General features: G+C 39.6%; 1 protein-coding gene across 1 annotated transcript in view; it reads left to right on the top strand.

The window, feature by feature from the left end:
* Positions 1 to 15,248, top strand: part of LOC310944036 (noelin-2-like) — a gene marked incomplete at both ends in the record, with an annotated part of 38,347 nt that overhangs the window by 12,603 nt on the left and 10,496 nt on the right. The window contains 2 exons of the mRNA XM_083909739.1: positions 8,774 to 8,993; positions 11,054 to 11,160. Coding sequence (XP_083765865.1) covers positions 8,774 to 8,993; positions 11,054 to 11,160 — 327 coding nt within the window. The remainder of the gene's footprint in view (positions 1 to 8,773; positions 8,994 to 11,053; positions 11,161 to 15,248) is intronic.

Here is a 15,248-nt window from a genome sequence, read left to right as displayed (position 1 = left end):
GTTAACATAGCTTACTTTTAAGGAATGCCATTTTATGGTGAAGAAAGACTCAATTCAGATTGGGCCTGCAACTAATGGTTGTTTTTATAATCTTGTTTTTACTTTTTTGGTCCATGAAATAGGTGTTTCCCAAACCACAGTGTTCTCAAATGTGTTGTTCTGACCAAAATTAATCAGTTTTAATTATTTCTTTTTTATATGGAGCAAAGACACCAGAAAATATTATTGTTTTAATTATTAAAAAACAAACAAAAAGAATAGATTGCAAATAATGGTTGTAATCAATTAAAAATCAATTAGTTGAATAATTGTTACAGCCCTAATTCAGATCTTTCAGTGAAAAACAATGAAAGCAGATTTACTTGTGGATGTGTATTGATGTTGCCTCATTCACCGTGCATTGATGAAATTAAAGTTTTACCTGCTGAATCACAACGCTCCCAAAAGTCAAACTTATATATAAACTTCGGTTAAGAAGGTTTGGATTTTCATGTCTTGCCTTTTTCAAGGCAATTACAGCAGGACTGTAACTAACCACATTTTTCATCATTGATCAACCTGTCAATACTTTCTCAATTAATCAACATTTTTTTAAACATTTTTTTTTTATCTCTAAAATGTTCGAAAATCTGTATTTCCCAAACCTCAAAATGACCATGTCCTCTGGTGTTGTTTTGTCTACCTGAAATCAGAGAACTTATTTTTATTTATAAAATAGAAATACTTGAATAATTAAATACCTAAGTAATAAACAAAAAAAAAGAGTATTTGTCGAAGTGATTGTAAAGACATTTTAGTGAGTCTGCAGGGCTGGGTCATACTTGTGTTCAGTATCCACTTCGCATTTCCGCATGCACATACTTGCTCCTCTTTGTCTCCTCTTTGTTGTCTCTTTTGACCAAAACAAGAGTGCGCCACCAATTGGACTTGAAAGTGTTATTCCAAAGGGAGCATGTACTGGGGTGTTGCTTGAGTTCATCTGTGTAGGGTCCACATGGACATTGTCCATTGTCTTTTTAACTGATACCACCAAGTCTGTGCAGTCAATATGAAGATTAAGTATAGCCCACAGCTGGTTTACATTGCATGGCATAAACACAAATACAAGAAAATGATTCAGGCTCTGTAGAAAAATCCTCATATAAACACCTCGATTTTGTTTGAAATGATAGCAAATCTGGAGGATGGATACATTTAATTGATTTTTGGATGTGGTAGGGTTGGACTATTATGTCTAAAAATGCTGTCATGATATGAAAAAACAAATCACGTTAGTCTCTTGATAATAATTGATATGATTTGTTTGTGCTTTGTCGCAAAAATTGAAGAAACCACTTTAAACGCTTTAATCTTCTTTAAGGAAATTACAAACACATTAAACAGAGAAGCATTTCACAATTCCAAGATAAAACATTGTGTTTGCAAGGGGCATAAACGTCAATATATTGAACCTTTGTTCCATAATTTTTGAAGAAATTGTCTTGATAAATGGTCTGTGTTTATATAACTCTTATGAAGTCTTAAAAATCACTCAACGTGCTTCACACCACTCTTGTCTTTTACTCTCACACCAATTAACATACACATATGGTGCATCTATATGTAGAGATTTTTCTATTCCACAATATTCACACACATTGACACGCTGCCAGCACAGCTGCCAGGAGCAATTTGGGGTTAAGTGTCTTGCCCATGAACACATCAGCGTGTAAATAGAGGAGCTGGGGATTGAATCCCTAACCTTCCACTTAGAAGATGACCCACGTTAGGTTCTGGTCCTCAGTCAGACTGTGATACATACAGTATATTGTAATTGATTTATGGCCCAGTCCTAGTGTGTGCCAGACTAATTCTTGGAGCAGTAACTCCTTTCAATCTTCGCTAAAAGCCTTTGCAGCTGCTAAGCTAATTAGCTGCTGACCTTAGTTACACATTTAGCATACAGACAAGTTTCCTTAAATGTCAAATTAATACTTTCAAATCTGAAAACAAACACAAGACAGATTAAATATAATGAGGTCATAAACTCAACATTTAGAATCATGAGCAGGTCTGTGAAAGTACACACACATACAGATTTGTGCAGATATTCTTTTTAGGACACTGCATTGACTGCCGTTCATCTGGACAGCCTGGCTTTATCTCTAACCTGAAGCATAACCAGTTCATGCCTAACCCTAACCTTAACTGCAATTAAAATCTTAGCCCTAAACTTAACCAGTTCAAAAATAAGGTTCTGCCTCATTAGGACCAGGTTTCTGTCTCCATGAGGACAAACACAAGTATGCTCACACACACAAACAATCCCTTACTTCTCCAAATAGAGTATTACCGCCTTCCCTTAATTCCCTGCTGCCTTTCATCTTGTGCAAACATCTTCTTAACAACATCATATGGCTCCTGGGTCTGTTTTTAAGTTTTTATACAGTTAGTCTTTGCATATGTGCGTGCATGCGTGTGTGTTTGGCTCCCTAGGGAGTCATAAGCTTTTGCCTTTGCTCTGAGAGGCACAACTAGTGAATATTTATGTGCAGCTACAGTGGGTTTATCAATAACTAAACAGTATTTTTATCCCATGGAAGGAAGGCAGCAGGAGGAGAGGATGTCAACCAGGGAGATTAAGACAGTCTGATAGATGGGCTAATAGGGAGCTTGAGAGAGATGAAGGAATCAGGGAGAAGGGTATTGCTTATTGCCATTTTACTCTGAGGGCAGGAGGGATGATGGAAATGAGCAAAGTGAAATAAGTGGGAAGGTAAAGGTCAGGCAGGGAGTGCTGGGGTAAGAGAGTGAAACTGGAAGGGAGAGATTAGAGATCTGAAGATGAAACAGAAGACGTGGCAGGGGAGGGATTAGCCAGGTGAAGTGTTACCTCTGCAACAGGTCATGCCTTATAATCGATTTTAATACTTTACATGTTTAATGAGTTTCCAATTATTTGATCAAAGCTGTCACAGAATATTCACACTATGCTTTCATTGTGTGTTTTGATAAAATGTAAAAAGTATTTAGGTCCTAAATCATTCCTAAGATAACAGGAAAGGGATTAGACATGCAAAGTATTTGATGGCTGCCAAGCATCTTTGCTGTACGTGTCGTCTTGTTGGGGCGTAGGCGTGTGAGATGTTCTGTGAAGATGAGGTTTTTGTCTTTGCTTTTGACACTTCTTCAAATCTTTCTTTACCCATATCAAATCTGACTCCTCTCTGCACAGCAAGTAATTTTTTGATGGGGGATTCAAGGGTGAGAAGACGTGTTAGTGTCAGGGCATAAACAGATAGGATATACAGGAAACCTTTAAGCCTTTATCCTCCTGCTGCTATAAAAAACCTGTATTAAATACATACACTAAATATTGATCCTCCTTTAAGCAAATTTTACCAAAAGTCTTGTTGTTTTTGTAAAAGTCATAACAACAGTTGTAATGATTCATACAGTCATTATTTTGCTTATCTTATTGCAGTACCAGTAACACGAGCAGCACAGCCTAATTATACTTTCCTCCGGCCACATCTTCTCCACGTCTGCTCCTGTGGGACTGTGAGGCATTCCCAGGGCAGATGGGATATTCAGCCCCTCCAGCATGTTCTGGGGTGAAGTTGTCCATTTGGCTTGTTTCTTTCGTCACTCTTTATTGCCTTAGCTCCTCACAGGGATGTTTGGAAGATATGCTGGGAGGGAGATGGTGCACACACAATGTGTAAAAATAATTAATTTGGGGGAAAAAAACCACATCAAACTCAACCAGATTTAACCACATCTAAAAAAAATGTTACTGCGAGTTCAAAAACTGGTCCAAAGTAATCTGTTCCTTTTATTCAGGATTCAAAGTGAAACTAAAGCACAGGGGGGAAAGTCACAGATGCTCTCTGTTGTCTTCACTGCACAATGGTCTTTCCCCTTCCATGGCTGAGTCCTTTTTACTTTTCACCACCAAGTCCCCATCAACTGTGTAATGGTGTTAAAGCTGGAGGCAAAGGGGCCAACAGCTTGTAAAAGAATGTCACATTTACTAAGTGGTCAGAAACAGAAGAGCAGTCAAAAAGAGATAAAAATAAAAACATACAGTAAAAACATGAGTAAAGAGTCAAGAGAAACAGTGTGAGGGATAAAGCATTGTTTACTGTTCTAGACCATGACAAACCACCAATAACTTGTTTGGGTTTGGGTCATACTTACTGGGATCTGTATCGGTTCATAAAGTATCGGCGTCACTCTTGCATTCGGTGCATGCATACTCGATCTCTCATTCCACTTTTGTATCTGCAATTTCTCACCACGATTTCACCCTAATTTGTTTGTCCTTGTAGACTTTGAGAGCTGACTTCTCTGTGTGGGTACCAGTGGTCATCCTCATATGACCTCAAGCTAGTTTCCATGGATACCGTCTTCTTAGTTGTCTCTTTTGACCAAAACAAGAGCATAGCCAACAACTGGACAAGACAGTGTGCGACAGAGAGCATGCGCACAGATTCAAACTGGAAGTGTGCTCACAGGTTCCACACAGACCACCGCAGAAATGTGTGGATGATGAAATTTAAGGCTGACCCAGCTTCATTGTTTTGCTTCATTGAGGCTTGAGAACTGCACTTGCAAAGCGATTCTCGGCGCTATATACCTCACACACAATCGTGGATAAATATTTTATTTTTTTTACTGTCCTTACAGTCAGACCATATAGGTCCAGCTGTACATATCAGCAAGTGACATGTTATACACTGTCTCTCTGAGAGGGAACTACATTCATATGCATGTGCACCCCAACCACACCCACTGATTGAACTAGAGAAACTAGTCAGAGAGGCTGACCTCTACCAAGACCACTTACTTTCCCACTCTGTCAGTACACCCATCTATTTTACAGGTTAAAACCTGACTCCGGATTGGGAGCCCTGATCAAAACCAAAATCTAATCATTTCCTCCTTCGGCCATAATCTACATCCTCTGGAAATTTAATTAAAATCTGTCCTTTACTTTTTGAGTTATGCTGCCAAAATCACAACCTCCTTGACAGAGGTAATTAATTCTTTGGGAAACACTCTGCGACAATCTGGCAAGTCGACAGGGCACACAAAATAAATGGTTCCCTGGGGAACAAGAACTGGGCGGCTACAGGTGAATAGTGATGTTCAAAGATGGTAAGAAGATGTATGAAGAAGTGTCAGAATAAAACAGGGAATGTGACTAGTCACATGAGTAGAAAAGCTGGATGTAACAAAGTAACTACCAACAGATGCACCATGAGGACACTTCCACAGATTTGTCCACAGAGCTGACTGACTGAAGAAATCACTCAAAATGTCTTCATGGTATTTCCTCTGTAGTGTTTATTTATCTTATCTAAAACATCTGCTGATTATCTCATGTATTCTGAATCCATGATTGAATGATATTGAAAAAACATCACTACATTATCAACTGTACATTTTTTCTGTGAATAGTGATACATGTAGTAGTTACTTTGAATTGAAGTCTCCAGAGACTCTGTGGAGATTGATTTGAGGGGCTGTATGTGTGAACAAAAATGTTGTCACGACAAGCATGCTCTGGAGATTCTACTACCAGCGAGTCTATTCTCGCTGGTAATGTCCAACTGAGCTTGTGAAAACACAGCAGGAAAAACTCCAGATCCCCTACTCATGAAACCTCTGAAGGTTACCCGGCTCTTGTGAAGGTGTCCCGCATAGACCATCTCCTGCTGCATTCATCATACGCTATATGGACAAAAATATTTGGCCACACCTGTTAAGTATAAAATTCAAGTGTTCCAATCAGGCTTTTAGCTAAGCTCCTTATCTTAGCACTTCAGCATACCAGGACATTCTGGACAAGGCTATGCTTCCAATATTGTGCCAACAGTTTTCCCTTCTAATGACAAAGCAAGGACTATAAAGACTCATGATGAGTTTGGTGTGGAAGGACTTGACTGACCCGCACAGAGCCCTGACCTCAACCCTATCAGGCACCTTTGGGTTGGAACTGGAACAGAGATCGCGAGCCAGACCTTCTTCAACATCAGTGTCTGACCTCATAAATGCACCACCAGAAATAATGGACACACATTCCAATAGAAAAATCTTGAGGAAATCTTGATTTCAATACCTTTAGTACTAATTATTGGAACTCAAAATTGGTTTGGTAACCTCCGTGACCCCTGACCTCCATACACAGGTGAATCCAATCATGAGAAAGGGTATTTAAGAAGTGTTTCTCCTCTTTGCATCTTCTCTGAAGAGTGGCAACATGGGAGCCTCAAAACAACTCTCAAATTACCTGAAAACAATGATTGTTAAACATCATGGTTTAGGGGAGGGATACAGAAAGCTATCTCAGAGATTTAAGCTCTCAGTTTCAACTGTAAGGAACATTGTGAGTAACTGGAAGACCACAGGCACAGTTCTAGTTAAGGCCCAAAGTGGCAGACCAAGAAAAATCTCAGATAAGCAGAGGCGAAGGATGGTGAGAACAGTCACAGTCAACTCACAGACCAGCTCCAAAGACCTACACTTCATCTTGCTGCAGATGGTGTCAATGTACATCGTTTAACTATTCAGCGCACTTTACACAAGGAGATGCTGTATGGAAGAGTAATGCACCCGCCACAAACAGAGTCGTTAGAGGTATGCTAAAGCACATTTGGACAAGCCAGCTTCATTTTGGAATAAGGTGCTGTGGACTGATGAAACTAAAATAGAGTTATTTGGGCAAAACAAGGGGCATTATGCATGGTGGAAAAAGAACACATTCTAAGAAAAACACTTGCTACCTACAGTAAAATTTGGTGGTGGTTCCATCATGCTGTGGGGCTGTGTGGCCAGTGCAGGGACTGGGAATCTTGTTAAAGTTGAGGGTCGCATGGATTCCACTCAATATCAGCTGATTCTGGAGCACAATGTCCACGAATCAGTGACAAAGTAGAAGTTGTGCTGGGGCTGGATCTTTCAATAAGACAACGACCCTAAACACTGCTGCTCAAAATCTAATAAGGCATTCATGCAGAGGTACAAATACGTTCTGGAATGGCCATCTCAGTCCCCAGACCTGAATATTATTGAAAGTTTGTGGTGTGATTTAAAGCGGACTGTCCATGCTCAGAAACCATCAAACCTGACTGAACTGGAGATGTTTTGTAAAGAAGAATGGTCCAAAATATCTTCCACCAGAATCCAGACTCTAATTGGAAGCTATAGGAAGTGTTTAGAGGGTCATTTCTGTAAAAGGAGGATGCACAACATGTTTCTTTTGTGATGCCTAAACTAATGCGCTAATTTTGTTTAAATAATTCTTGCACAATTTCTGTAAATCATATAAACTTTATTTCACTTCTCAAATATCACTGCATTTGTCTCCAATATGCCCATACGTTTGCATACCACTGTATAAGTATTTATATTTGAATATGTCATTACAGTCCCTGGTTGTGTAATGGTCAGGAATCCAAATACTTCTGTCCATATAATGTATGTCAACAGCAAATTCCAAAGAACGTCTGCACCTGAGTCTTTAGATTTTATCCAGAGTCTATGTTTTCAAACTGCTTCTAACACATGCCAGGCTCAAGCTCTTGATAGCACAGTAATAACAGTAATTAGTGCATATGTGTAGTTTCTGAATAAACCAAGATTTTCATTGAGTGGAAAATAAAGAAAAGAGGTGGAGAAACAATCAGGAATAATACATTCATTTTTATGACTTATTCATCATAAAATTCATCACATTATACACATCCAATCCTTTTCTTTTTTATGAATAAAGAGTAGCTTAGGTCTTGTTATGGAACTGTGGTGCCTGTTTCCATGGTAGTTTGTTGCCAATCTACTTGTGCATTATTGCAGTCATGCAAGTTAACTAATATTCATGTGGAATAAGCCTTCAGATTGCAGGGTGTTTGCTTTCAGCGAAAGAATAAACTCACGCGAAGCTCCAGAGGACACCTTCTTTTGTCTTGTTCATTCAGTTTCTAGGTCACTGTCTGCAGGGTGAAGGAGTGATGATGGGATGAACCATTATTATTTGAGAGAAAACCACAATGAGTTGTACGACCGTGGAGTCTCCTCTCAGTTTAACAAGACCTGACTTCAACAGGGATCAAATTGTAACACTAAGGCAGGGGTCTCAAACTTGCGGCCCCCCAATCGATAACATGCGGCCCCCCACTTAATATCATGTTATAATGAAAACATGGACCACGACCTCATCGTCTTTTAAACACAGTGTGTAGCTGAGGCACAGCTGCCAGCGAGGTGATAGAATATATGTTTGTTTATATCTGGTCATTATTATCCCATTATTTAATGTGTCATATACAACATCACATATCATATCACATATATAAATACACTTGTTAGGGCCCGAGCCACGAATGGCAGTGGCCTAAATGGCTCCTGGTATGAATTTTAAATACAGTTGTCCACACTATTATTAATGTAATTTAAAATAAATGTCTGCTCTTGATATTAATACATTAATTTTACATCATAAATAGTATTACATATTGTATATGTGTGATATCATGATGCAATATCGTGAACAGTTTTTTCCCCCCACTTTTTGTGATCTAGGCAGGCCCCCTCTTGACCACGATAGATGCGCAATGGCTCCCATGTCATTTGAGTTTGAGACCCCTGCACTAAGGACAATCTGACCAAATGCATAAACTACCTCATTTGGCTGTGAAGGAGCAGCAGTTGCTCGATTCATAGCTACCACACCATTAAGAGAGAGTGTGTACCCTTAACTTAATTTTTCTTCCTGCCTCTTATCCACCCACAGGAGTTAAAGGGCCAGATGTCTCAGTTACGGCCCCTTCTGTCAGTAGTGGAGCAATACCGACTGGACCTGCAGACGTTGGCCACCCTGCGACTGGAGCTCCTCAACCTGTCAGTCATCCTGACAGCCATTCAGGAGGAGGTTGGTGCATACGACTACGAGGAGCTTCAGCAGAGGGTTCTACTACTGGAAACCAGGCTCCACAGCTGCATGAACAAATTGGGTATGTACTAAATGTATACAAAAGGGGATGCAACACTATCTCGCTGTCGCCTCAATTATTAAACACATTAAGGTGAGTTCACTCACCACTTAATTTGAAACCTTTCCTCAACCCACAATACTCAGGAGGAGATTTTTAACATTGCAAAAAACAGCTCTGATTTTATCACCAAGGTTATCTTGTTTTGGACACATGCCTTGAAATTCATAACAGAAAACCTTCTTTACACACAATCTTCAGGATTAGAATTAGTATTTTTTTCTTCCTGACAACTCACCAGTAGTGGACACACACAAGCCAGGTGCAGTAGCCCAATTCCTTTCCTCTTGGGGTATAAAGGTAGAGAGAGTCTAACCAAAGATGCCAGGGTATTGCACCGTGAGAACTGTGTGATCTAGCAGGGTTTATGCTACATAACCCCAGACTTCTCTGTAGCTGAGCACATTTTCCAACTCACTTGCTGCTCCCTCATCGCCCCGATAGTTTTGATAGACTGCAGCAAACTCCAGAAACAGAAATTAACACAAATGAATTGATGATGTTCAGTCTGACTACCAAGGTTATATACATACACATACTGTACACCACTCAAATTTGATAAATCATTATTGTATTATTGAGTGGGGGAGATACAACTGCTGAAAGGAATTCTACAGGAAACAGTGTTTGAGTTTATATGATTTAATACTATGGATTAAAAGTCAGAGTGTCTCTGCATCTGTACATGTCTAATCAAAACCTCATCCAAAGACCTAGCTTGATGTTCCAAAATCTAGGCTGAGGACCTTTTCTGTTAGGACACCCACTTTATGGAAAAGGAGCACAGACCAAGTAGAGACTAGCTGGTGCCTTATTGTCTTTTCAGCACATGGGCATGGTAGTTGCTGGTCTACTGCTGCCACGATTTGTTCAAGTTTTGTGAATCGAAGATTTCACACACAGAAGTGATGAAATAAGTCATTTGAACTTATTGGTGGAGGCAGCAGTGAATCGACACATGGTGTGTGTCATGTAAAATCACACATTTTCTCTGTGGACTCAATTTTCCAGTTGGAAAAGGTGGTTCTCACAATGCAGGAGGTGAGCAGGTTGCACGTAATAGTAATGTCAGGGAGTGCTTACAATGTGTCTGCATCTCGTATTAGCACACACACATAATATACGTATATGTATTGACGTGTGTATATATGCTTTCAGTTACATTTAAGATTAAAGGAGTGATTCCCAAAATTTCAGATTACATTTTCACTTTCGTGCAGAGAAAGATGTGAAAATCAGTTAGCCTTTATCCGACAGACATGAGCGCGGATAAGTGTATTTCCTAAAACATGAGTCTGACAAGACCATACATAAGGATCAACTAAAGAAGTGGTATTTTTTGGCATATGGTGGTGAAAAATGAATTGTTGAGACTTACTGAGCTCATGAATAGACAGCATTAAAGTGAATTATGCAGCGAAAAGTGGTTTGATATATGTTTGTGTCCGTTATGATATTGTTTCTGCTGTGAAGAATGGCAACTGTTTAAAGCGTTTTAAATGCTGTGAATCCAGTCTCTGTTGAAATTCTCAGGCTTACTGTTTTATACTCGGAAAGAAAGATGTATAGTGGCATATCACTTTAAGAACTGAGTTTCATTGAAACATTTTTTACTTTGGGTCAAGGTTTGGCAGCTGTCACACTTTGTCAGGCTTTTGATTAAAGAACAACAATTACAATGAAAAGACTTCAGTCATAGTTGAAACTGATTTGAACGTCCTTGTCTCCCCGGTCATGTCTCTTGTGTGTTATTGTTTTATGGCAGAGAATATAATCATTCTTTTTTTCTGCCTGTGCTTGCGGCACAAACATATTTTTATATTAATAGATTTCATGAACTGCTCGTAAATGGAGTTGAGGTGACCAGGTGACCTTGACAGACAACATCATTTACTCCAAACAAGAAAATATGAATACGCTACTCTCTTCATTTTCCCAGTTTGTGTATATTATACACACAAAACACTGTTTTTTTGTCTTCATGGCAGAGTTAATAAGATTCATTCATCATTTGTCAACAGGTTGTGGTCGTCTGACTGCAGTTAGCGGTCCAATCACCGTGAGAGCCTCAGGTTCCCGCTTTGGCTCCTGGATGACTGATGCCATGATTCCCAGCTCCGACAGCAGGGTAGGTGTATACCTTACTGTGTGCGCGCGTGTGTGTGTGTGCATGTGCATGGGAAGTGAAGCATGTGCTGAGAACATGGTCACAAGGACACCAATGCGTTATATTTGTCTTCATGTATTTTTTCTGTCTCAGTCTCTCTCCCGGTCTTAATTTTAATGGCTCTTTTGTGCACTCTGTCTCAGCTCACTACAAGCTTCACCCATTTCCTACAAATGTACATACTCCGTTCAGGGAGAGCACACAAAGCTAGTTGTCAAGGCGACTGTCTCCCAGTTGCCAGGTGTGATATATATTGCCATGGTGACCCATGCCTGTTCCCTATTAGAGCTTCTCCCTGGTTCCCTTGTGATGAGATGGAGATATACACAGCAGCGCTACCCCAGTTATCACTGTGTTCCCCAAAACCTGTTAGATTATTATGAGTTGGTCCTCAATCCTGGCCCTCATGTCTGAATGTAATAGGCCTGTAATAATAACTTACTGAATATTTACTATTTTTATAATCAATTCATCAATTCAAGTGTTTTGTGTTCCTCTTAGTCATTTTAAACAACAATTTGATTAACCGTTATGGAAATAATCATGAGTCAGCAAAATAGGAACCCATTTTTTTCCTCTTCTGTCATAAAAGCTAGTGTATTTGATGTCCTTGAATCAGTGTGTAACATACAGTATATGCTGCGATAACAACCTGGTGAAATTTTATGATGCTTTTTTTGAGCTAATGAGAACACTGTGTTCTCTGTCTACACACTTAGAAATCAAAGTACGAGACTGTACCTAAAAAGGTACAAATGCTTTGTCGCTCCAGTTGTACCCGATCAGGGTACAAGCACTGTACCTTTAAAATTTGTACCTGCTTGTTTGTACCTCTAAAGAAAAATGTCTGCACCCCTAGTGACAAAAATATACCTGTACACACTGAGAAAGGTACTGTGCTTTTACACTGATAGGGTACAACTGGAGCGACAGCAAAAGGTACAGTCTCGTACTTTGATTTCTTAGTGTGTATGTTTACATGTGGTGTTTCTTAGCAAAATACACTGTTTGTTCTCGAGGCTCAATAAATAAAGTTAGAAGCAGTTCCATGCTCAGAAAACATTTACAGAGCTCATTTAAATGAAATGAAATAAAATTAAAAACAGAATGTCCATTAAACAAACTGTAAGACAGTGACTCCCAAACTGGGGGGCGTGTCCCCTGGTGTATGACATGGACTTATAACGAGGGGTGATGCACACTGCACTGCCAGCAAAGTCGGGCAGGAATAATAATGCTTTTGTCAGGATTTAGTTGTATCACGAATCTTAGGGTTAGGCGGTTATTCGATTTGTATTGCACTTCTGATTTATTGCAATTCTAAAAGTATTGCAGTTAGTTGTATAGACCATTCGGATTATTTTTTTCCTACTTAAACCAAAATTGCTTGATTTCTTGAGACAATCCACAACGCATTATTTGCTAAATCAGTGCACGTCAAGCAAGTCAGTCTGACAGATTTTTACCGTCTGCTTCCTACAGCTTAATAAACTACCCTCTGGGAAGGGTGACCACAACAAGTACGACAACACGAGTGTCATTAAGAGGTTTATTCTACACACACTTAATACACTACTTAATAGGTTGTAAACCGACAAAGCGTAGGGGTTCTGATAATCAGTTACAGATGAAAACAGGAAAATAAAGTGCTTTGGTGGCAAAGCTATAATGACAACTGTGCTTTGATTGCGCACTGCACATGCTCCATACCTGCTGGAAAGGTCTACAACATGTAAAACTGAGCTAGTGCAGTAAGAAGATAGAATAAACTACCGTCACCAATTTATTTGGATTCCTACATTTTTGTATTCATTTTCTTTAATTGATTGTATATATATATATATATATATATATATATATATATATATATATATATATATATATATATATACGTATATATATAATTGTATATATATTTAATTTTATCTGATCAGCTTTGTTTAATTTGACTTTGTTTATATTATGTGTGATGTAATGTGACCTTGAGAGTTTTGAAAGGCAAATAAAATGTAGTATTATTATTATTATTGTTATAAAATGTTGGGCAAAATTGAAATGGCCAAACTGTTTGACCAAATAACCCAAAAAAAATAGCCTTCAAGCCTTCACCTAAATACATACTTTTAATACATTTTGAGGCAACTTGGCCACTGCTACTTTTCACTGTCTCTGTGTGATACGTGTGTGATAGTGGCAGGTTAGTGTAAAACACAAGATGATAATCTTTGTTTTGCTAATATGAAGATCTGCCTCCCCAAGAATTCAAATCAATAATTAACCTGCCAAGTGCAATTAAAGGTACACACAAATCTCTTATATTCTTTTAGGCAGGCTCCAACGATTAGTCAATTAATCGATTACTAAACTAATCGTCAACTAATTTGGTAATGGATTGTTCATTGATCAATTGTTTTTTTGATAATTAAAACAAGTTTTCTTATTTTTCAGCTTTTTAAATGTGAATATTTTCTAGTTTCTTTGCTTCATATAACAAAGAAATCAGTAAAACTGACTAATTCTGGTTTGTGGACAAAAGCCCGCCATTTACTTGCATGGAAGCTTGCTGCTGCTGTGCGTGTGTGCATGTAGAGATAAAGAGATAGATAGATGAAAGAGATAGATAGATAAATACTCTATTGATCCCCTCTTGACATGTAAGCATAAGAAAACAGACACATATGAAACAAAAAAACAGATAAATAGTAAAAGTCGGAAACTAAATAAATAGAAATTGTACTGTTAATTGCAGCATGCCAATAAGGGTGTGGGGGGACAGTCAACAGTCACTGGGGACGAAAGATTTCCTGAACCTTTCCGTCCCACAGCGCAGTGAAATGAGCCTCTCACTGCGGCTGCTTCTCTGGCCCATCAGGATGTTGTGGAGGGGTTACGTATTGTTGACCATGATGGCATGCAGCTTCCTCCTTGTCTGCTGCTCCACCACATTCCTGAGAGGGACCAGCCCCATGCCTAGCACAGAACTGGCATTTTTCACCAGTTTGTCTGGGTGTCTACAATTTTTGTCTCTAATGCTGCTCCCCCCAGCTAACAACAGCATAAAACAGATTGGCAGAACATTTACAGCATGTCACTGCAGACATTGAAGGACCTGAGCCGCCTCAGGAAAAAGAGGTGGCTCTGCCCCTTCCTTGTACACTGCATCTGTGTTAGCAGACCACTCCAGCTTATCATCCAGTAACACCCCCAGGTACTTGAAGGAATGCACAAATTCTCAACCTCCACTCCCCCATTGTAGACTGACTGGCATGGTGTTTTTGATCTTGTGATGTCCACCACCAGTTCCATGGTCTTGATAGTCTGATAGTCTGTGATCCAGGATGTCAGGGAGGGAGCAACCCTCATACAGAGAAGTCGAAAAACATGATACTCACATATGAACCAGGCTCATACGCCCGGGCTCATATGTCCGGTGCAGCATGTACATAACCACGCCTTCCACTCCTACTGTATGTGTTCCTGGTAGGCAAACTGGAGGGGGTCAAGATCCTCAACAACTGCAGCCTCATGCGACGGACTAGGAGCTGCTCCAATGTCTTCATAATACTGTATGTCAGGGCCACCGGTCTGAAGTCATTCAGCTCCACCAACCCCACTTTGTGGAATTGGTATGGGACAAGAAGTCTTCCACAGTTCCCGGGACTTTTTTCATCTGAAGGCTCATATTGAAGAGCCTCTGAAGAGGGACTACTAGTTGTCAAACCTGTTGTAGTACCGGTTCAAAAGTGTTGGCTCTGTCCACATCACCTTCCACAGGTTGATAGCTCTTCATATTGTAGCCAGTGATTGTCCTCATTCCCCTCCACACCTCCCTGGTGTCATTATATTCCAGCCATCTTTTCACCTTGTTCCTGTACTCCACTCTAGCAAGTCTCAGTGTCTTTTTCAGCTCCCATTGTACACTCCTCTGTTTCTCCTTGTCTCCTTCATGGAACACCCTCTTCTTCTGGTTCAGGAGATGATCACTGGTGATCCATGGTTTGTTGTTAGGATACTGTACAGTCCTAACTGGAATCACCTTGTCCCTCCAA

Source organism: Microchirus variegatus, assembly GCF_963457635.1.
Source record: "Microchirus variegatus genome assembly, chromosome: 23".
Taxonomy (NCBI): Eukaryota; Metazoa; Chordata; class Actinopteri; order Pleuronectiformes; family Soleidae; genus Microchirus; species Microchirus variegatus.
Note: the sequence above shows the minus strand (reverse complement) of the source record. Positions and strands in the feature narration are given on the sequence as shown.